The 24,077-nt window shown below is 48.3% G+C and overlaps 1 protein-coding gene across 2 annotated transcripts in view; it reads right to left on the minus strand.

The window, feature by feature from the left end:
* LOC140398691 (zinc finger protein Aiolos-like) overlaps window positions 1–24,077 on the minus strand; it is a 296,455-nt gene that overhangs the window by 5,482 nt on the left and 266,896 nt on the right. For both annotated transcript variants that reach the window (XM_072487687.1, XM_072487686.1), the window contains exon 7: window positions 3,947–4,069. In XM_072487687.1, the coding sequence (XP_072343788.1) occupies window positions 3,947–4,069 (123 nt within the window). The remainder of the gene's footprint in view (window positions 1–3,946; window positions 4,070–24,077) is intronic.

Here is a 24,077-nt window from a genome sequence, read left to right on the forward strand (position 1 = left end):
AGCCAGGGGACCCAGCCGTCTATGTCTAAGTGCGCAGTCCAGCGGGAGAAGGATGACTCCGGCTCAGAAATGGACATGGAAGTATCCATGCAGACGGACGACGTCATGTCCAGAACCAAGATCCTGGCGTTAACATTTCGGAGGTCGGCCAGAAAGAGACGGTCGAAAAACCGATATACAGCGCCTGACCCAGAGCCGCTGCAAGCTGACGTACCGCCTCGGGCGAAGTGGCGCAGAAGGCCCCTACCGCTGTTGGCTGAAGGGGAATGTTTGGACTGGCGGGAGGGGGGGGGGGTTCATAACCCCCCCCACGAGGACCATGGGAAAACCATTGTCGATCTCCCTGTGGGACCCGTGGAGTACGAGCTTCCCAGGTAGAGGGCGGAGGCCACCCGGCTGGAACTCGTTAAAGACTACACATAAAAACTGGCCCAAGCAGGGCCCGCAGTTGTTGGTTGTCCCAACAAGGACTGGATTGGGAGAGAGTTACTGCTATGGACAGAGTTTGTACATAGTTCAATAAATCCTTGTTCCACTACGGATGTCTTCCTCAAGTTACTCAACCCCACCATGGAGCAGTTAGTTAGACAGCTGGACAACTCGCAAAAGCAACTGATGCCCTTCCAAAGGCAAGTGGATAAATAGCTGACAGTAATCAGGATTAGGAATACAGTCGAGAAAAACAAATTCTCCAGTGCGGGGGCAATGACAATCCCTATTCTGCAGAAGACAAAATCGAGGGAGACGGGGGTTGGACAGCAGATGGATTGATTGATAATCAGAGTTTTTCCGAGGGAACAGGAAGTACTTATTGCAAATGGGGCAAAGCATATAATGAGGGTAGATTGCATATGGATTGTGGAAAGGGCGGGTCTGATAACCTGCATTATTCTCTTCCGATGTTTACTGAAAGCCTGTCATTACAGGAAAGGATCCCAGGTAATAATAGAAAAGTCTGCAACATGGAAATCATGAAACTGCTCGACATGTGGCCACTTCTGCATGGTGCAAGTGGAAATGTACAGTATTTGAAACTGAAATTCTCACCACATTCACCCCCTGTTTAATGTCTATTTCACACATTCTGGTAATCCAGAAATTGAGTGGGGCTTGTTTGAATATACAGGAGACCTAACAATGGAAACAGGTAGTTAATGTATTATCCACTGTTAAACACTCTGGAATACAAGGTGATAAATTATTTTACATTTTTCATTACTGAATAAGAAGTGTAATTGTGTTGCAGTCTAACATTGTTCAATAGGATGCTCTGTCTCCCGAGATTTTAGGAGGTGCAGTTTTGAAACAATGAGCATGTTGAGTACTGGCATCGAGTTTAACACCTTAGAAAGTTGTTACCGGTACATCATGATCTGAGTGAGCTGGTTAAGAAGATGTCAATCCAGGTTTATTCAACCTGTGCTCATCGTTTAAACCTTCAGCCTTGCTATCCATCTGGTGAATCTGCTCTGCACGCTTTCCAAGGCAATATATTTTTGCTGGGATATGAATTGAATGGAGTTCCCAATCCTAACAGGATCACAGGGGGATGTATAGACAGATCCTGCTTCCAGCAGTAATCTTCTTGTCCTTCAGTCAATACTTGACTAAGGAAACCACAAAACCGTAGGTTTCAAGTGAAGGAGAAGAGCTGGGAACTAAATGGAAACACAGTGCACTGCTGCTGGGAATGTAAACCCCATGGCATTCAGGTTCACCCTGTATACAATATGGAAGCTGTGAACAGTTAAGATGCACCAATGCACAGCTTTTGGAAGCCTTGAATCTGTACCAGAGCCACTGATATTAACAAACCCGCCTTCACTTGAAACTGAGAAAAGTGACTCACGAGCTTAAATACTCATCAATATGATGTGAAGTGAGCTGATCCGGTGGCAGAGGATGTCACTTCTTCCCTCTCCTACTAAAACAAGCCTAATCCAAATGGTATTGTGGGTTTGGTCTAAATGAGTAAAACATACAGATATCTATCACAATGTTCTTACATTTACGGGTAACATAAATGTCAAGAGCTCTCAAGCAGATGAAAGCGATTGTTCAAATCATTTTGGTTGGATTCTTGTTACTTTCTCTCTTAATTTACAGAACACAGATAACAAGAGTTCAGAAAAACCGGTGTGAAAAAGCCTCCAGTGAACAGGAAAAGGACTCTGACACTTTGATCCACATTAACACTTTAGCTACAGTCAGTGCAGCTTTGCTGAATCTATTTGAAAACCCTTTGCAAAGTATCTTTTTTGTGGTAAATGGCTGGGAACAAAATGATATAAACTGGGAAACGTTCAGAGAAAAAGGTCTTCTTTTTAAAAAAATGTATTTCCTGTAAAGTGGAAACCTTTGGGGGTTGTGCTGTACAGAGAGAACTCCTAGAAACTTTAAAAGGGTTAAAATACCACAGGCAGAGGTGTTACAAAGTTTAGTATTTTTATCTCTTGGAACTGCTGCTAACATGAAACTATAATATTACGCTTTGGTAGATCGGACAAGGGTAATTTTATTTGATGTGTTGAGTTAACCCATACAATATTACAGATCAATTTTCAGCTGCAAAGAAAACTAAACTGCTACAATGTGAAATGTACAATCATACCTGTAGCTAAACCAGGCCCTGCATTTAATATTCCCTGATGTCACACACAGCACGATTTGCTTTGTCACTATTTAATTGAATGATTTAAAAGGCATTGATCCATATAAAGAGAACAGAACAGGCCAAAATGCAATAACTTCTGATAGATGAAGTTCACATTGTAAACTGATATTATGTACCCGTCTGCACTACTTTTATACCAGTGTTAATCCAGTTAATTGGTAAAATTAGCACACAAATACAAACTCTTAAGCGTTCGACCTGGGTTTTGCATTGAAAAGTCGAACCTAAAGTCTCTAAATATTGATTTGATTCTCAGTGAATGCTCTAAACAGCAGAAAATCTTAACCGAATACAAGTTGCTTCAATTCTTTTCCTGAAATGATTTGCACCTGTCATATGAATTGTAAAGCATTTTTATTTTTTTTTAAATCCTGCAGCTTAGAATTTCAAACATGACACCTGGTAACATGAGAAAAACGTAGCACAGAATATTAAAACACGGAACACAATGACAGAAATTCAAGGGCTGAACTAACTTCTCAGTTTCTTATTAGACTGAAGGGTGTTTTACACGAGGAGTTGAACATTTAATATAATTCACCTTTTTCCCTCCAAATTTATTCTTTGACCATGCTTCATTTTAATTAGCCTTTTAGTTAACGTTGATTATAAAATCTGATTTATTTCAGTGGAACTTATCTTTTAGTTTAAAACTGGGATCCTAGTAATGAAACTGAACTGGTTAATCTTTCAGCAAAACTAACATATAAATGGATTAGTAACATGACGTCCTCAAATAACATCACAGCAACTGTATATCGAGCTCTGAATCCTTCAGATCCATAAAGGACCAAGAAAGTTTAATTTTACAGCAAAATGGTTATTACATTGTAGACAGCGTACAGATACACATGTCTGTATTTTAAATGAAAACAGCTCTACAGGCAATGCCTGGAGGATACTGTGTAACTATTTTTTTCAACAGTAACCTTTCTAAAATCCACTACAAAAATATCACTCTTTTCTTGAAAGAACAAGTTGCAAAAAACTTTAAAAACTCCAACCAAACGTAATCTTCAATTGTAAAAAAAGCTTCAACAGTCCAGCAATTGCTAACTCTACAGCAGCTAATTACCAGAGATCTATTTCTCTCAGGGTTTGTCATTGCTACAAGCAACACCAGAAAAAGCGACACTGCCATTTATGAAAATAAGAGCTCAATCCAAACACCAGAGTGTAAAAATCTTCAGCTTCATCTGCAGGAACTGGTGGGCGTCAGAAGCCAGCTTACTTACAATGACTAAAATAAAGTGTCTAAGTTCTTGGTCTTACCAATAAACTTTTGAGGCATTGAGCTTTTCCGTTTGGCAACATTACTCGCAAGCCTATCCAGGACCAGAGCTCTCTCGGATCCCATCTCTGTCTTTAGGCTGTGCTGTCGAACTTCTTCAGTCGCTGCGAAAAGAGAAAAAAAAAATCAACAGAATAACATGAGGTTTCACCTCTGAACAGTTTGTGGCAGGTGGAAGGAAGGTCTGACGTAACGACAGGGTGCTGACTCTGGCCAGTGGGGGCATGCAGAGAAACCTTGTGGTTACCAAAGTTATGCTGGAGATGTACTATCAGTGTTATTTCATCAATGGAGGAAATAACTGATCAAAACTGAGCTTGGGGTGAACAGAGAGGAAGACAATGAGGAACATTTGCTGGATCAACACTAAACTCTACAATCCTGGCTAACTAGGCTAAATGAAACTCTGCCGTGACTTCCGATGATGTACGTGGGGGAGTCGCACACGCGTGTTAAAAATACATTATTTTGAAGCCCAACGGATAATCAAAACAGCTTTCAGGCTCAACAACTTGGCATAGGAAGGCATTGACCTTATAAAAATGTCAAAAGAGATAAAAGTAAGTAGGGTCCCAATCACTCATCAGAATCCGAGGCGTCACAGCACTCGGTACTAAGTAAGATGATGGGAGCAGCGAGCTCACCTTCTCCCCAATGACCATGCCACTGCCGGCCGACAACATCAGCTGGAATTAGATGGAATTAGAAAAACATCACCAAGATTTGGTGGCAGAATTAAAACAATCTTTTGATGACGCTCCAGCCAACATGACTGTAAAATGAGATTGTTGGAGCCGGAGCTGTCACAGGGAAACGGCAGTGTAGCAGCCCAGCCGGACCAGAGAGCAGCTCACATCCTCAGAAGCACCACTTGACCTCAGTAATCTAAGGGTTAAAATAACCGACCTGGAGAAGTGGTCACAAAGGCAAAGAGCTGGATTCTCCGCTGCTCCGGCAGCGCTCCCACGCCTGGGGGTTTTCCGCCGGCTTGGAGCTGCCCACAATGGGAAATCCCATTGGCCGGCTGGCGTTACGGAGGATCCTGGGGCGGCGGGGCGGAGAATCCCACCCAAAATGTCTGCATTGTGGGGTTACCGGAGAAGATAGAGGACAACGCTCCTACTGATTACTGGTATGTCATATAAAATGGTGGGTGAGGCTATGTTCACAACCCCCCTGAGCTAGGCGGGGCTGATTGCTCTCCGCGACGAGGCCTCGAGCTGGCCGACCATCACGTGTGGGAGTCAACCAGGTCCACAACTTTGAAAAGAAGCAGGGGCGGGAATCTCCGACCACCCGCTGGGTCAGAGAATCACCGGGGGGCTGCGTGAATCCCGCCCCAACGGCTGCCGAATTCTCCGGCGCCAGGGATTTGGCGGGGGGCGGGAATCGCGCCGCGCCGGCCGGGGTCCAATGTGCCGAGTGGCTGCCCGTTCACGACCGGTCCCGCCGGCGTAAATTAGAGTAGGTACTTACCGGCGGAACCTGGCTCCGCGGGTGGCCTCCGGGGTCCTCGGGAGGATCTAGCCCCGGGGGATGCCCCCACGGTGGCCTGGTCCGCGGTCGGGGCCCACCGATCCGCGGGGGGGCCTGTGCCGTGGGGGCACTCTATTCCTCCGCGTCGGCTGGTGTGGACCTCCGCGATGGCCGACGCGGAGATTAACCACCCTGCGCATGCGCTGGGATGACACCAGCACACGCTGGCGCTCCTGCGTATGCGCCAACTCGCGCCAGCCGGCGGAGGCCCTTCGGCACCGGTTGGTGTGGCACCAATCCCCTTCCGCGACGGCTGGCGCGGCGCAAACCACTCCGGCGCCGGCCTAGCCCCTGAGGGTGCGGAGGAATCCGCATCTTCGAGGCGGCCTGATGCCGGAGTGGTTCACGCCACTCCTTCGCGCCGGAGTTGTCCGCCCCACCGATTCCCGCCCCAGGTCCCTTGCTGGGCCAGGGAGCACTGGGAGAGAAAGTGGGAGCCCACTCCATCCAGATTTATCACCATCTGAGCTCAGGCCTGGCAAAGAGAAGAGCTGCCTTCACCAGGCTGAAGACCATCCCATATCCAAAAATATTTAGGTTTTGGTATGACCTACCCAGCCCCCCTCCATGTGACTGTTGTAGAGAAGGGTAATTTCTTTGATTCTCTTGAAGAACAAACTCCTTTATTCAAAGACTTAACTTGAATTCTGTTTGATTCTTCTTCCTGTTTGTTTTATTACGTACACTGATGTCTGGCCATTTTTATATTGCTTGTTTTTACTGAGGTTGGGGATTGTAATCCCGGTTAATGATGAGGTTTAGTTGACGGGAGAGTCTCCCGGTTAATGATGGGGTTTAGCTGACGGGAGAGTCTCCCGGTTAATGATGAGGTTTAGTTGACGGGAGAGTCTCCCGGTTAATGATGAGGTTTAGTTGACGGGAGTCTCCCGGTTAATGATGAGGTTTAGTTGACGGGAGAGTCTCACGGTTAATGATGAGTTTTAGTTGACGGGAGTCTCTCGGTTAATGATGGGGTTTAGCTGACGGGAGCCTCCCGGTTAATGATGAGGTTTAGTTGACGGGAGTCTCTCGGTTAATGATGGGGTTTAGCTGACGGGAGCCTCCCGGTTAATGATGGGGCTTAGCTGACGGGAGAGTCTCCCGGTTAATGATGAGGTTTAGTTGACGGGAGCCTCCCGGTTAATGATGGGGTTTAGCTGACGGGAGAGTCTCCCGGTTAATGATGAGGTTTAGCTGACGGGAGAGTCTCCCGGTTAATGATGGGGTTTAGCTGACGGGAGAGTCTCCCGGTTAATGATGAGGTTTAGTTGACGGGAGAGTCTCCCGGTTAATGATGAGGTTTAGTTGACGGGAGAGTCTCCCGGTTAATGATAGGGTTTAGCTGACGGGAGACTCCCGGTTAATGATGGAGTTTAGCTGACGGGTGAGTCTCTCGGTTAATGATGGGGTTTAGGTGACGGGAGTGTCTCACGGTTAATGATGGGGTTTAGGTGACGGGAGTGTCTCTCGGTTAATGATAGGGTTTAGCTGACGGGTGAGTCTCCCGGTTAATGACGAGGTTTAGTTGACGGGAGAGTCTCCCGGTTAATGATGGGGTTTAGCTGACGGAAGAGTCTCCCGGTTAATGATGGGGTTTAGCTGACGGGTGAGTTTCTCGGTTAATGATGGGGTTTAGTTAACGGGAGTCTCTCAGTTGATGATGGGGTTTAGTTGACGGGAGTCTCTCGGTTAAGGATGGGGTTTAGTTGACGGGAGAGTCTCCCGGTTAATGATGAGGTTTAGTTGACGGGAGAGACTCCCGGTTAATGATGTGGTTTAGTTGACGGGAGAGTCTCCCGGTTAATGATGGGGTTTAGTTGACGGGAGAGTCTCCCGGTTAATGATGAGGTTTAGTTGACGGGAGTGTCTCCCGGTTAATGATGGGGTTTAGCTGACGGGAGAGTCTCCCGGTTCATGATGAGGTTTAGTTGACGGGTGAGTCTCTCGGTTAATGATGGGGTTTAGCTGACGGGAGAGTCTCCTGGTTAATGATGGGGTTTAGCTGACGGGAGAGTCTCCTGGTTAATGATGAGGTTTAGTTGACGGATGAGTCTCCCGGTTAATGATGGGGTTTAGCTGACGGGAGAGTCTCCCGGTTAATGATGAGGTTTAGTTGACGGGAGAGTCTCCCGGTTAATGATGAGGTTTAGTTGACGGGAGAGTCTCCCGGTTAATGATGGGGTTTAGCTGACGGGAGAGTCTCCTGGTTAATGATGGGGTTTAGCTGACGGGTGAGTCTCTCGGTTAATGATGGGGTTTAGGTGACGGGAGTGTCTCTCGGTTAATGATGGGGTTTAGCTGACGGGTGAGTCTCCCGGTTAATGACGAGGTTTAGTTGACGGGAGAGTCTCCCGGTTAATGATGAGGTTTAGTTGACGGGAGAGTCTCCCGGTTAATGATGGGGTTTAGCTGACGGAAGAGTCTCCCGGTTAATGATGAGGTTTAGCTGACGGGAGACTCCCGGTTAATGATGGGGTTTAGTTGACGGGAGTCTCTCGGTTAATGATGGGGTTTAGCTGACGGGAGAGTCTCCCAGTTAATGATGGGGTTTAGGTGACGGGAGAGTCTCTCGGTTAATGATGGGGTTTAGCTGACGGGAGTGTCTCCCGGTTAATGATGGGGTTTAGTTGACGGGAGAGTCTCCCGGTTCATGATGAGGTTTAGTTGACGGGAGAGTCTCCCGGTTAATGATGAGGTTTAGTTGATGTGAGAGTCTCCCGGTTAATGATGGGGTTTAGCTGACGGGAGAGTCTCCCGGTTAATGATGGGGTTTAGCTGACGGGAGAGTCTCCCGGTTAATGATGGGGTTTAGCTGACGGGAGAGTCTCCCGGTTAATGATGAGGTTTAGTTGACGGGAGAGTCTCCCGGTTAATGATGAGGTTTAGTTGACGGGAGAGTCTCCCGGTTAATGATGAGGTTTAGTTGACGGGAGAGTCTCCCGGTTAATGATGGGGTTTAGCTGACGGGAGTGTCTCTCGGTTAATGATGGGGTTTAGCTGACGGGTGAGTCTCCCGGTTAATGACGAGGTTTAGTTGACGGGAGAGTCTCCCGGTTAATGATGAGGTTTAGCTGACAGGAGAGTCTCCCGGTTAATGATGGGGTTTAGCTGACGGAAGAGGCTCCCGGTTAATGATGGGGTTTAGCTGACGGGTGAGTTTCTCGGTTAATGATGGGGTTTAGTTAACGGGAGTCTCTCAGTTAATGATGGGGTTTAGTTGACGGGAGTCTCTCGGTTAAGGATGGGGTTTAGTTGACGGGAGAGTCTCCCGGTTAATGATGGGGTTTAGCTGACGGGAGCCTCCCGGTTAATGATGAGGTTTAGTTGACGGGAGAGACTCCCGGTTAATGATGAGGTTTAGTTGACGGGAGAGTCTCCCGGTTAATGATGGGGTTTAGTTGACGGGAGTGTATCCCGGTTAATGATGGGGTTTAGCTGACGGGAGAGTCTCCCGGTTAATGATGGGGTTTAGTTGATGGGAGAGACTCCCGGTTAATGATGAGGTTTAGTTGACGGGAGAGTCTCCCGGTTAATGATGAGGTTTAGTTGACGGGAGAGTCTCCCGGTTAATGATGGGGTTTAGTTGACGGGAGTGTATCCCGGTTAATGATGGGGTTTAGCTGACGGGAGAGTCTCCCGGTTAATGATGGGGTTTAGTTGACGGGAGTGTATCCCGGTTAATGATGGGGTTTAGTTGACGGGAGAGTCTCCCGGTTAATGATGAGGTTTAGTTGACGGGAGAGGCTCCCGGTTAATGATGAGGTTTAGTTGACGGGAGAGTCTCCCGGTTAATGATGGGGTTTAGTTGACGGGAGTGTATCCCGGTTAATGATGGGGTTTAGCTGACGGGAGAGTCTCCCTGTTAATGATGGGGTTTAGTTGACGGGAGTGTATCCCGGTTAATGATGGGGTTTAGCTGACGGGAGAGTCTCCCTGTTAATGATGAGGTTTAGTTGACGGGAGTGTATCCCGGTTAATGATGGGGTTTAGTTGACGGGAGAGTCTCCCGGTTAATGATGGGGTTTAGTTGACGGGAGTGTATCCCGGTTAATGATGAGGTTTAATTGACGGGTGTGTCTCCCGGTTAATGATGGGGTTCAGCTGACGGGAGAGTCTCTCGGTTAATGATGGGGTTTAGCTGACGGGAGAGTCTCTCGGTTAATGATGAGGTTAAGCTGACGGGAGAGTCTCCCGGTTAATGATGAGGTTTAGTTGACGGGTGAGTCTCCCGGTTAATGATGGGGTTTAGTTGACGGGTGAGTCTCCCGGTTAATGATGAGGTTTAGATGATGGAAGAGTCTCCCGGTTAATGATGAGGTTAAGCTGACGGGAGAGTCTCCCGGTTAATGATGAGGTTTAGTTGACGGGTGAGTCTCCCGGTTAATGATGGGGTTTAGTTGACGGGTGAGTCTCCCGGTTAATGATGAGGTTTAGCTGACGGGAGAGTCTCTCGGTTAATGATGAGGTTAAGCTGACGGGAGAGTCTCCCGGTTAATGATGAGGTTTAGTTGACGGGTGAGTCTCCCGGTTAATGATGAGGTTTAGTTGACGGGTGAGTCTCCCGGTTAATGATGGGGTTTAGTTGACGGGTGAGTCTCCCGGTTAATGATGAGGTTTAGCTGACGGGAGAGTCTCTCGGTTAATGATGAGGTTAAGCTGACGGGAGAGCCTCCCGGTTAATGATGAGGTTTAGTTGACGGGAGAGTCTCTCGGTTAATGATGAGGTTTAGTTGACGGGAGAGTCTCCCGGTTAATGATGGGGTTTAGCTGACGGGAGAGTCTCCCGGTTAATGATGGGGTTTAGCTGATGGGAGAGTCTCCTGGTTAATGATGAGGTTTAGCTGATGGGAGAGTCTCCCGGTTAATGATGAGGTTTCGTTGACAGGAGAGTCTCCCGGTTAATGATGGGGTTTAGTTGACGGGAGAGTCTCTCGGTTAATGATGGGGTTTAGCTGATGGGAGAGTCTCCCGGTTAATGATGAGGTTTCGTTGACGGGAGAGTCTCCCGGTTAATGATGGGGTTTAGTTGACGGGAGAGTCTCCCGGTTAATGATGGGGTTTAGCTGATGGGAGAGTCTCTTGGTTAATGATGAGGTTTAGCTGACGGGAGAGTCTCCCGGTTAATGACGGGGTTTAGCTGATGGGAGAGTCTCCCGGTTAATGATGGGGTTTAGCTGATGGGAGAGTCTCGCGGTTAATGATGAGGTTTAGTTGACGGGAGAGTCTCCCGGTTAATGATGGGGTTTAGCTGATGGGAGAGTCTCTTGGTTAATGATGAGGTTTAGTTAACGGGAGTCTCTCGGTTAATGATGAGGTTTAGATGATGGAAGAGTCTCTTGGTTAACGATGAGGTTTAGCAGACGGGAGAGTCTCTCGGTTAATGATGGGGTTTAGTTGACGGGAGAGTCTCCCGGTTAATGATGGGGTTTAGTTAACGGGAGAGTCTCCCGGTTAATGATGGGGTTTAGCTGACGGGAGAGTCTCTCGGTTAATGATGGGGTTTAGCTGACGGGAGAGTTTCTCGGTTAATGATGAGGTTTAGCTGACGGGAGAGTCTCTCGGTTAATGATGGGGTTTAGCTGACGGGAGCCTCCCGGTTAATGATGGGGTTTAGTTGACGGGAGAGTCTCTCGGTTAATGATGGGGTTTAGCTGACGGGAGAGTTTCTCGGTTAATGATGAGGTTTAGCTGACGGGAGAGTCTCTCGGTTAATGATGGGGTTTAGCTGACGGGAGCCTCCCGGTTAATGATGGGGTTTAGTTGACGGGAGAGTCTCCCGGTTAATGATGGGGTTTAGCTGACGGGACTGATGAGAGAGGGCTTGCTGTAGCTCATCACAAATGGTTTGTGAATAGGAGCTAAGACCGTACTTTTAGTCGGGTCCTGTTAAGTAGGGGCTTAGGGATAAGGTATTGTCTGTTAATGTTATTGAGCGGCGTTGTTGGGACGGGCAGGGTGAAGGTGTTAATGTTGCTTCGCTGATGGTGTCTTTATGACTTGCCTTGGTTGCGGTCTTGGGTGCATCTTCTCACTTTAACTTTTCGAGATGCCTTGCTTGATATTCCTGAGTGGATATATCCGGTGTACAGAGTAAAGTGGGACCTCCACTTCGCTTCGTAATCTGCAATGTTCGAGGTCGAAATGGCCCAGTAAAGCGGGGTGGGACTTTTGCCCATTTTAAGAATCTAAACTCTGATCTTGTGTTTTTACAGGACACCCACCTGCGTGTGAAGGACGAGACAAGGCCTTGTAAAAACTGGGTCGGAGGGTCCTTCACTCGAGTTTTAACAGTAGGACCAGAGGCACGGCAATTCTAATTCATAAAATAATACAATACTCCTCCTCGGATTATAGATTACCCTGACGATCGCTATATTATGTTTGTAGTTTATTGGCAAGCACTCCAGTAATCCTAGTAAACATCTCTGCTCCCAAATGGGAAAACCCGAACTTTACAAAGGTACCATTGAACTCCCTCCCTGAGCTGATTCACACCAGATGATTCTGGGAGGCATCCTGAACTGTGTCTTGGGCCCAAATCTGATCCAGTCCATTCAATGTGGGATGGCCAGGGTATTGACCTCATTTGCAGAATGGCATGGTGGGACAGTCCCGTACCGTTTTCTACATCCAGGCAATCAAGAATTTTTTTTCACATGTCCACCATGCTTATTCCCGAGTGGATGATTTTATTGTTGATAAGACCCTTCTCCCTTCAGTGGTACCAACTGAATATTCACCGATTATCACCTAACACCACGCCCCTCATTTTGTTGATTTATGCTTTGATTTTGGCCCTTCCCAACACCCACCTTGGAGACCAGACACCACACTGATGTCTGATGACAAATTCTGTGAGCGTTTATCTGCTGCCACAGCAGACTTTATCAAGCTCAACAAGCCAGAGTCAGGCTCTTCTTCGACACTCTGGGAGATCCTAAAGCAATCATTTTAATGTCCTCGTGCATCAGTCGCTGAAAGTAAGCATGCAGGTACAGCAGGCAGTCAAGAAAGCAAATGTTGGCCTTCAAAGCGAGAGGATAGGAGTATAGGAATAGAGATGTTTTACTGCAATTGTACAGGGCATTGGTGAGGCCACACCTGGAGTATTGTGGGCAGTTTTGGTCTCCTTCTCTGAGGAAGGATGTTCTTGCTCTCGAGGGAGAGCAGCGAAGGTTTACCAGGCTGATTCCTGGACTGTCATATGAGGTTAGGATTAAATTCATTGGAGTTTAGAAGAGTGAGAGGGGATCTCATAGAAATTTATAAAATTCTAACAGGGTTAGACAGGGTAGATTCAGAAAGAATGTTCCCGATGGTGGGGAGTCCAGAACTCGGGGTCATAGTTTGAGGATAAGGGGTAAACCTTTTAGGACTGAGGTGAGGAGAAATGTCTTCACCCAGAGAGCAGTGAATCTGTGGAATTCACTCCCACAGAAAGTAGTTGAGGCCAAAATGTTGTGTAATTTCAAGAAGGAATTCGATACAGCTCTCGGGACGAAAGGGGGATGAGGGGAAGGTGGGATCAGGGTCTTGAGCTTGATGATCAGCAATGATCATAATGAATGGTGGAGCAGGCTAGAAGGGCCGAATGGCCTCCTCCTGCTCCTATTTTCTATGTTTTTATAAATGTGGAAATTATCTCATATAAAGCTCACACCATAAAAACGGAGAGATTGAGGTGACAGGGGCAAGTGGACTCCATTTTGGACGTTGACCACCAATATTCACAAGTCCCGATGGTGGAGCTACTGACGCATGGGAAAAAAAATTACTGTTGCAATTTGAACTGATATCTACCAGTAAGGCAGTGTGTCAGTTACGGTGCTCGAGGGGCACCTGCTATGAACATGGTGAGAAGGTTCAAGCGGAAAACCGCCTCTCGGGAGATGCCAATGATTGGAACAAGGAGGGTAATCTGGTTTCCGCTCCTCTCCAGGTTAATACGACTTTCGGTTTGTATCACCGTGAACTATAAGAGTCAGAGCCTCCTCTGAACACATCAGGTATGGTAAATTTTACCAAGATCCACATATCCCGACCATTGAGGAATGTAGGGGACAGGAATTGGATTCCCCCTCTGCCAGGGCGAGATACTGAAGAGCATTGGGCGGCTGCAACCTGGCAATGCCCACGGTCCTGGCGGATTCCCAGCCGAGTTTTACAAAAGGTTCTCGGAACAGCTCATACCTTTATTAATGGACATGTTTAACCACTCGCTGTCCAAGGGTCACTATCCCGACCTTCACTCAAGCCTCAATTTTGTTGCTCCTCAAGGGAGATGAGGACCCAGCAGAATGTGGGTCATACCGACCCATTTCTAGGCGTTAAGCTGCTGGCTGAGGTCCTGTCGGATGCCTCATCTCCCAGGTAGAATATCTGAGGGGAAGACAGGCTTTGTGAAATGAAATGAAAATGAAAATCGCCTATTGTCACAAGTAGGCTTCAAATGAAGTTACTGTGAAAAGCCCCTAGTCACCACATTCCGGCGCCTGTTCAGGGAGGCTGGTACGGGAAGGGCCGGCAGTTGTCAATCAATGTTCGACTCCTCTTAAACATTGTCCTCTCTCCTTCCACTGCACCGGAACCTGCAGTCATAGTGTCTTTGGATACTGAAAAAGCATTTGATGGGGTGAAATAGGGCTTTCTACTTGAGATTCTGGGCATTTGGATTGGGCCCTAAATTAGCCTCCTGGATTTGTCTGTTGTACAATGCCCCTGAGGCCAATATTTGTACAAATACGGTATTTTCAGAATACTTTCCCTTAGGCAGGGGCACGAGACAGAGCTGTGCTCGCCTCCCGCTGCTCTTTGCATTAGCTATTAAGCCCCTCTTGAAAGCGTTGAGGGCATCTGATTGGTGGAGGGTTATTTCATAGAATCATAGAATCCCTACAGTGCCGGAGGCCATTCGGTCCATCGAGACTGCACGGCCCTCTGAAAGAGCACCTACCTAGGCCCAATCCCCCACCCTATCCTCGGAACCCCACCTAGGGGCAATCTAGAATGGCCAATCAACCTAACCTGCACTGAGGTAGGAAACCGGAGCACCCAGAGGAAACCCACGCAGACACGGGAAGAAAGTGCAAACTCCACACAGTCACCTGAGGTTGGAATCGAACCCGAGTTCCTGGCGCTGTGAGGCAGCAGTGCTCGCCACTGTGTCATCGTGCCGCCCCATTTGTTGGGGCAGAGTGGAGCATCGGGTATCGCTTACATTACAGACCTGGCTCCCTCTGCAGACGACATAATGAAGATAGTCACTACCTTTGGTACCTTCTCTGGTGACAGACTAAATGTGGGTAATAGTGGGTGTTTTCCAGTGAGTCTACTTGCTAGAGGAGCTCAACTTAATTCATTGCCTTTTCGCATCTCTGACACCAGTTTCTGTTATTTGGGGGTCCGTGTAGCTCATAATTGGGCATCACTTCACAAATTGAATTATTCAACCTCATCAGTAATGTCAAAGCAGATCAGCAGAGGTGGAGAAGCCTCCCTTTGTCCCTGGCAGGTAGCATCCAAACAATTAAAACAAATGTGCTTCCCAGATTCCTCTTTTTCTTTCAACATATCTCCACTTTTTTGCCCATATCAATTTTTATTATGGCCAACAAATAGATTTCTGCTTTTATTTGGGTGGACAAGTGTTCCCGAGTCAGCAGCGCTCTGCTTCAGAGAGACAGGGGATCAGGAGGTTTGACCCTCCCAAATCTTTTGTTTTATTATTGGGCTGCCAACATACAGAAAATCCTGCAATGGCCGAGTGACCCTGGCTGGATTTGGGGCAAAATGGAGGCTCAATCATGGTCCACCACTGTGGTGAACACCACGAGTGGTATATTATATGTATTATGGCACTGCCCGTACATTAGAGGTACCGACGGTAAATCCCTGCCTGCTGGCTCCGCCCAGTAGGCGGAGTATAAATGTGTGTGCTCGCCGTGCTGCAGCCATTCTGGTTCCAGCTGCAGGAGGCACAACATCTTTGCTCAATAAAGCCTCGATTATCCCACCATTCCCGTCTCGTGGTTGTTGACGGTACATCAACCACCTCCTCTCTTTGCGCCATAATTACTGTTAACGCACCCAAGGCACTAAGAATAAAGGGAATTGGGATGGGGTGAGCACGAGGTTAGGACATTATCTGTGTACTGTCCTTAGCTAAACAAATCAACAAACGGTGATACTGCTGTGTGCGTGAAGTACCTGCAAAAGCCTCAACAACCAGATTTTTTAAATTTCCTTGAAGGCGACAGGTAGGGCAAATAAATCCAGCGCACTCTGGATGACGACAGAGTTGGAGGAGTGAGGTGTGACGATGAAAAAGAAGAAGTGCGAGTACAACAGATGTCAGGCAGAAAATACTCTTTTTAAAGTATGTTTATTAAAATGTTTAATATAAAACAACTAACCCCAGTTACAATATCACAGAACAAGACAAACAAATCTAGGCACAAATTAACTTAACCCCACAGAACTAAACTAAACCCCTGAATAACTAATGGTGACTAGCTCTTGGAAAAAGGAATTGAATGGCTGCCATCTTAGGTAGAACCCTTCTCCTGACCCCCTGATGGTGAACTTAACCTTCTCCAAACGTTAGTAAGACATGAGGTCACCCAGCCAAGCTGGTGGACTGGCCTCCACCCAAGCAGAACTCGTCTCCGGGCTATTAACAAAGCAAAGGCAAGGACATCAGCCTTCACCCTCATCTGGAGCACCGACGAGTCTGACACCCCGAAAATGGCCACCGGCGGACACGGCTCCAGATCGACATTGAGTATCTGTGACATGGTGTTGAAGAAAGAGACCCAAAAGCTTACTAACTTGGGACAAGACCAGAAAATATGAGTGTGGTTGGCTGGCCCCCGAGAACAACACTCACACTCTTCCTCCACCCCAGAGAAGACACTGCTCATCCTTGCTTTAGTCAGATAAGCCCCGTGCACCACCTTGAACTGGATCAGACTAAGCCGAGCACATGAGGATACAGAGTTGACCCTGTGGAGGATTTCGCTCCATACCTCCTCATCCAGAATGGGACCCAACTCACCCTCTCATTTTATCTTTACTTCATTCAGACTCCGCTGATAGGATCTGGCCGTTTCTGCACAAAATATTCCCCCCACCAGACTCGAACAAAGACAAAATCATCTTCAACAGGGAGGAGAGTGGTGCCAAGGGGAAAGAGGGAAAAGCCTTGCGTGAACAATTGTGAATCTGAAAGTATAATCTGAAAGGACCTGAAAAGACTGGAACCAGGCAGTGGAAATTTCTCCGCCAGCTCCTTAAAGCTGGCAAACCTTCCCTCAACATGAACAGGTCCCCAAACCTCTCCAAACCCTTCCCCTCCCGTAACCTAAATGTTGAGTCCAAACCCGGTGGCAAAAAAGGTGATTGTTGCAGATAAGGGGGCAGCAAAGACATGGGACTGAGTTTAAAATGCTGCCTGAACTGCTTCCAGATTCTCAGGGTGGACACCACTACCGGATTCAGGGAAAATCTTGCCGGAGAGAACAGCAGCAATATGATTCCTATTGCACGGAGGCTCGAACCCTTACAGACTCCATTTGCCCCCAGATTGAACCCGGATCATTGAACCACAACAGTACTTTCTGAATATTGGCTGCCCAAGAGCAAAATAATAAATTGGGTAAAGTCAAGCCTGTGGGCTTAGCGCAGGTGCTCTTTCTAAGGGCGGGTGCAGACTCGATGGGCTGAATGGCCTCCTTCTGCACTGTAAATTCTATGAAATCCTAACTGCCTGTCTCTCTGGAACAAAGCCCACAGACCCTTGGAGTCTTAACCACCCAAATAAATGAAGACATATTTTATTAACTTTGACAAAGAAGGACTTGGGGAGGAAAGTGGGGAGACATTGAAAAAGAAATAGAAATCTCTGAAGCACATTAATTTGAATAGCCTGAACCCTGCCCGCCAAGGACAGGGGAAGGTTGTCCCACTTCTGACTCCCCAACTCAGATTTAACCCCATTAACCAGACTAGTACAATTCAATTTATGAAGCAAGGTCCAACTGTGGACCCCCCGGATTCCCAGATAACGAAAGCTGGATCTGGCAAGGCAAAAAGGTAACACCCCCAGAAAGGCTCCCCTCCCCGGGGGGTTAACCGGGAAGCATTCGCTCTGATCCAAATTCAACTTATACCCAGAGAGGGAGCCCAAACTCCCAAGCAGCTTCATTATCTCACCCATAATGGATACTGGGTCCGTAATGTAAAGAATGAGTTCATCTGCTCACAAGGAAACCCTATGCTCCACCCCTCCTCGAATTATGCCACTCCACTTAATAAAAGGTCTCACTCTATGGCAAGCGGTTCTGTTGCCAAAGCAAACAGGAACAGAGACAATGGACATCCCTGCCTCGTGCCCCTATTCAGCGCGAAGTAGTTAGCATTCGTGCGAACACCAGCAATGAGGGCCCTATAAAATAAGCGAGTACAGGATATAAACTTCTGTCCAAATCCAAACCTTCCAAAATCTCAAACCGATATTCCCACTCCTTTCTATCCAACGCCTTTTCAGTGTCTCGGGAAACAATCTCCTTCGGTTCGGGCATCGAGGAGGGGAGAGGACAACATTTAACAGACGGCGTATATTGGCCGACAATTGCCGACACTTGACAAAGCCTGTCTGATCTTCCAAGATCACCCCTGGGAGGGCTCCAAACGCAGCGCCAGCACTTTGGCAAGTTACCTAATATCCGTATTTAAAAGTGAAACAGGTCTTTACGACCCACTCTGTTGGGTCTTTGTCTTTCTTAAGCATCAAGGAAATAGAGGCCTGCACAAGTGTATCGGGCAATGAGCCCGGATAAGGAGTCGTGAGCATATCTAAAATTAGAGGTACCAATTGCTCTGCAAACTTCTGATAAAACCCAAAGGGGCAGCCATCAGGGCTGGGAGCTTTACCCGTCTGCATCAACCTAGTGGGGCAGCCATCAGGGCTGGGAGCTTTACCCGTCTGCATCAACCCAATGCATTTCCTCATTTTCTCTGGCCCAACGGGGATTCCAACTCTGCGCACCTCTCCCCCTCCACAGCCGGATGCATAATCCATCCAAAAAAAATCAATCATGACCAAACTCTTTGCCGGTGCTCCAATGCATAGAGACCCCGATAACACGGTTCAAAAGGCATTATGACTTGAGATGGGGTGGAAACCAGGCTGTCTGCCTCTCAAGTCACGTACCTGTACAATCTCCCAGGAAGTCACCTGTCATTTCAGCTGGTGCACTAAGAGGCGCCTGGCCTTCTCCCCGTGTTCATAAAATACTCCCCTAGAACGTTGCAGCTGGCCCGCAGCCCTATCCACTGACAATAATTTAAATTGTGTCTGCAGCTTTATCCTACTTGCCTCAAATCTGGGGCAACCTAACTCCCACCCCCCTCATCTTCAGACACTACTACACCCAAATACGCATATAGAAAACAGCAAGGAGAACATAAACCACTAAAACCTACTTTTAATAAACATAACTCCAAACAGAACAAAAACACTAAGCTCATTATTGATGCACCTATCAATTACGACGAGACGAGAGTAGAGAGTAATCGAGGTTTTATTAAGCAGAGATGTGTGGCCTCCTACAGCTGCTGCCGAAATGGCTGCAGCTCGGTGAGCACACACATTTATACTCCACCTATTGGGCGGAGCCAGCAGGCAGGGATCTACCCCCGTACCTGTAGTACAGGGACCTTACCGTAATACCCTCATATACAGTGCAGTATATACAATGTAATACAACAGTGGTGACTACCACAATTATCTAAAACAGAACGACTATAATGAGAATCAGTCAACCCCTAACACCACTCCCCTTAGCTCAGTCTTCAGGGAGAAAATACAATGGAATATAAGGCTGGATGTAGAAGGAACACAGGGAAGTGAAAATGCTAATCAGAAAGACAAGGAGAGAGCATTAAAGTGACTGGCATTGTTCAATCAAGGTTACGAGGACCAGGCAGGGGTGTGGGAGGAGGTAGAATGCTTTTTCAGAGAGCCGCTGCAGGCTTGATAGCCTCTTACCACACTCAAAATTCTGTGATGTGAAAACTGGTATTTATTATTATGCCAAGTTTGTGTACCTGGCTTTAAACTGTCCACATTTTGAAGCTGAAGTCAAACTCAGGCCCAGGAGGAATGTGAATCTAAGCCACTGCACAAACCAATACTTTGAATGCTAGACGATTTATTGATCTGATGTTTTAAATAATGCGTGATACGGTAAGAGTTTGTTATGGTGTTTTCACATGTGTGACAAGTGTGGAGTTCCCTCATCTAGGTACACAGCAACATGTGGAAGTGTACAAGATTTTCATAGAAGTCACAGAATAGCTGAAGCATGAACTGATTTGGCCCATTGTCTGTGCCAGCTCTCTGAAGGAGCAATTCACCCAGTGCCTCTCCCCCGTCCTGCATTCTTCCTTTTCAGATCGTAATCCAATTCCCTCTTGGGGCGGGATTCTCCAATCCCGCGGCAGTGTCCACGCCATCATTAACGCCGTCGTGTTTTACGACAGTGTGAATGGGCCGCTCCCACGTCTAATTCTGGCCTCTACAGGGGGCCAGCACGCTGGAGTGGTTTGCGCCGCTCCAGATCCCGGCGCGAACTGGACGCCGCGGGATCCGCGCATGCGCAGTGGCCTCCTTCAGCACGCCGGCCTTGACGCAACATGGCGCAGGATTACAGGGTCCGGCGCGTAGGAAAGGAGGCCCCCAGCCAGAGAGGCCGGCCCGTCGATCGGTGGGTCCCAATCGTGGGCCAGGCCACATCGGATCCCCCCCCCCCCCCCCACAGGCCGCCACCCGACCCTTCCACGCCGAGCTCCCGCCGGCCCAGAGCAGGTTAGAATGGCGCCGGCGGGACTCAGCTCCTTTCCTACGGCCGCTCGGCCCAGAGAATCGGTGGGCTGGCCGCGGAGAATAGCGTGCCGTCCACCAATGGGAACAGTTTCTCCCAATCTACATAATTTTGGATACCTCTTCAAATTTACTGCCAACCTTCTCTGCTCCAAACAAAACAGCCCCGATTTCCCCAATTTATCTGTGGTGTGTCATTCATTTATGACACAAAAATAGGTGAGCGGCAGGTGGTGAGGATGTCACAAAGAGTCTACAGAGGGATATGGACAGGTTAGGTGAGTGGACAAAAACTTGGCAGGTGGAATATGATGTAGGAAAATGCGAAGTTATGCACTTTGCAGGGAAGAAAAAAGGGGGTGAATATTGTTCAAATGGAAAAAGTTGCAGTCCAGAGGGGATTTGGGTGTTTGTGTGCATCAATCTGAAAAGCTAGCATACAAGTTCAGCGGGTAATTGGGAAGGCGAGTGGAATGTGGGCCTTCATTGCAAAAGAAATGGAGTATAAAAATAGGGAAGTCCTGCTCAAACTATACAAAGCACTAGTTGGACCACAACTGGAATACAGTGAACAGTTTAGGTCCCCTTAACTAAGGAAAGACAGACTGGCATTGGAGGCAGTCCAGAGAAGGTTCACTAAGTTGATCCTGGTTAAGGAGGGATTTTCTTATGAGGAGAAATGTTAACATTGCATTTGCCTTCCTAACTGCCAACTGAACCTGCACATTAACCTGAAGAAAATCTTTTTTTTTTTTTAAACGCATTTTATTCAAACTTGTATCAAAGTAGATTACAGCAAATAAACACCCCGGGAAACATTCTTTCCAACAATCAACTATACAGTTTGTACAGATATTTCTCCTTTTTCACCCCCCCCCCCGACGAACAGCTCCTCAAACACGGTCACAAACATCCCCCACTTTTTCTCAAACTCCTCTGCTGAGCCCCTTAACTCATACTTTATCTTCTCTCTAATCGCAGGAAGTTGTACAGGTCACCCAACCAAGCTGCTACCCCCGGTGGCGATGCCGACCGCCACTCCAGCAAAATTCGCTGCGTGCAATCAGAGAGGCAAAGGCCACGACATCGGCCTTCCTCCTCTCCATGAGCTCCGGCTTCTCTGAAACCCCAAATATCGTCACCAAAGGGTCCGGGTCCACCTCCTCCTCCACTATCCTGGCTAAGACCGCGAGCACTCCCGCCCAGAATCTTCCCAATTTTTCACAACCCCAAAACATGTGCGCATGATTCGCTGGCCCCCGCCCACACCTCTCACACTCATCTGCTACCCCCTGAAAGAACCCACTCATTCTCACCTGAGTCATATGCACCCTGTGCACCAACTTAAACTGTATCAGGCTCATCCTGGCACAGGAGGAGGTCCCATTTACCCTTCGCAGTGCCTCACTCCATACTCCCCAATTGATCTCCATTCCCAACTCCGCTTCCCATTTCTCCTTGATCTTCACCACCCGCTCCCCCAGCCACTTAGAGATATCCCCGATTCTTCCCTCCCCTTCCACATCCGGAAGCAGCAGTCGCTCCAGCAGGGTGTATCCCAACAATCTAGGGAACCCCTTCCAGACCTTTTGTGCAAAGTCCTGTAGATACCTGAACTCACTACCCCTCGGCAGCTCTACCCTCTCCCTTAGCTCCTCCAGACTGGCGAACCCTTCCTCCAAGTACAAATCCCTCACCTTGACCAGCCCCACTTCCCTCCACCTCCTGTATACACTATCCAACCCCCCGGCTCAAACCCATGATTCTCGCACAGCGACGTTAGCACCGACATCCCTTCCACCCTAAAATGCCTCCTCAGCTGATTCCATATCTTCACCGTGGACTGCACCACTGGGCTCCCTGAATACCTACTCGGAGCCATTGGCAACGCTGCCGTCACCATAGCCCTCAAACTAGACCCCTTACAAAATTCCTCCTCCATCCTAACCCACTCTACCCCTTCTCCATCTCAGCACCGCCGCACCTTGTCCACATTCGCCGCCCAATAATAACGAAGCAAGTTTGGCAATGCCAACCCCCCCCTGCTGCCTCTGCCGCAGGGTCCTCCCCACCCTCGGCACCTTCCCTGCCCATACAAAGTCAGATATGATTGTGTCCACTTTCCGAAAAAAGGCCTTTGGTATAAAGATCGGGAGAGCCTGAAAGATAAACAAACCTTAAGAAAATCTTGAACAAGGACCCCCAAGTCCCTTTGTGCTTCTGATTTCTTAAGCATTTCCCCATCTAGAAAATAGTCTATGCCTCCATTCCTCCTTCCAAAGTGCATAACCTCACACATTTCCACATTGTATTTCATTTGCCACTTCTTTGCCCACTCTCCTAGCCTGTCCAAGTCCTTCTGCAGCCCCCTTGCTTCCTCAATACTATCTGTCCCTCTACAGATCTTCGTATCATCTGCATCATCTGCAAACTTAGCAACAGTGCCTTCAGTTCCTTCTTCCAGATCATTAATGTATATTGTGAAAAGTTGTGGTCCCAGCACAGACCCCTGAGGCACACCACTAGTCAGCAGCTGCCATCCTGAAAAAGACCCCTTTATCCTCACTCTCTGCCTTCTGCCAGTCAGCCAATCCTCTATCCATGCCAGGATCTTACCCTTAACTTATTTAACAGTCTCCTAGGTGGCACCTTGTCAAAGGCTTTCTGGAAATCTAAATAAACCACGTCCACTGGTTCTCCTTTGTCTAACTTCCTTGTTACCTCCTCAAAGAACTCTAACAGGTGCATGATGGTATTATAGATTTCAAACAACTAACAGCTCTTTGAACTTTGTTTTTTTTCATAGAATCATAGAATTTACAATGCAGAAGGAGGCCATTCAGCCCATCGAGTCTGCACCCCCCCTGTAACCCCCATCGATCTGCACCCCCCCCTGTAAACCCCATTGAGTCCGCACCGGCCCTGTAACCCCCATCGAGTCCGCACCGGCCCTGTAACCCTCCCTGTAACCCCCATCGGGTCTGCACTGGCCCTGTAACCCCCCCCTGTAACCCCCATCGGGTATGCACTGGCCCCTGTAACCCCCATCGATCTGCACCGGCCCTGTAACCCCCATCGAGTCCGCACCGGCCCTGTAACCCCCCTTGTAACCCCCATCGGGTCTGCACTGGCCCTGTAACCCCCCCCTGTAACCCCCATCGGGTATGCACCCCCCCCTGTAACCCCCAGCGTGTCTGCACCGGCCCTGTAACCCCCCTGTAACCCCCATCGGGTCTGCACCGGCCCTATAACCCCCCTGTAACCCAGTAACCCCCATTTAACCGTTTTGAACAGTAACGGCAATTTACCATGGCCAATCCACCTAACCTGCACACCTTTGGACTGTGGGAGGAAACCGGAGCACCCGGAGGAAACCCACGCACACACGGGGAGGACGTGCAGACTCCGCACAGACAGTGACCCAAGCAGGGAATCGAACCTGGGACCCTGGAGGTGTGAAGCAACTGTGCTAACCACTGCGCTACCGTGAGAATCCAGTAACTTTTTTCCAAGGGGCAATTTAGCGTGGCCAATCCACCTAACCGGCACATCTTTTTGGGTTGTGGGGGTGAGACCCACGCAGATACGGGGAGAATGTGCTAACTCCACACAGACAGTGACCCAAGGTCGGGATTGAATCCTGGTCCTCAGCACAATAGGCAGCAGTGCTAACCACTGCATCACCTTGCTGCCCG

Source organism: Scyliorhinus torazame, chromosome 21 (genome assembly GCF_047496885.1).
Source record: "Scyliorhinus torazame isolate Kashiwa2021f chromosome 21, sScyTor2.1, whole genome shotgun sequence".
In the NCBI taxonomy this organism is placed as follows: domain Eukaryota; kingdom Metazoa; phylum Chordata; class Chondrichthyes; order Carcharhiniformes; family Scyliorhinidae; genus Scyliorhinus; species Scyliorhinus torazame.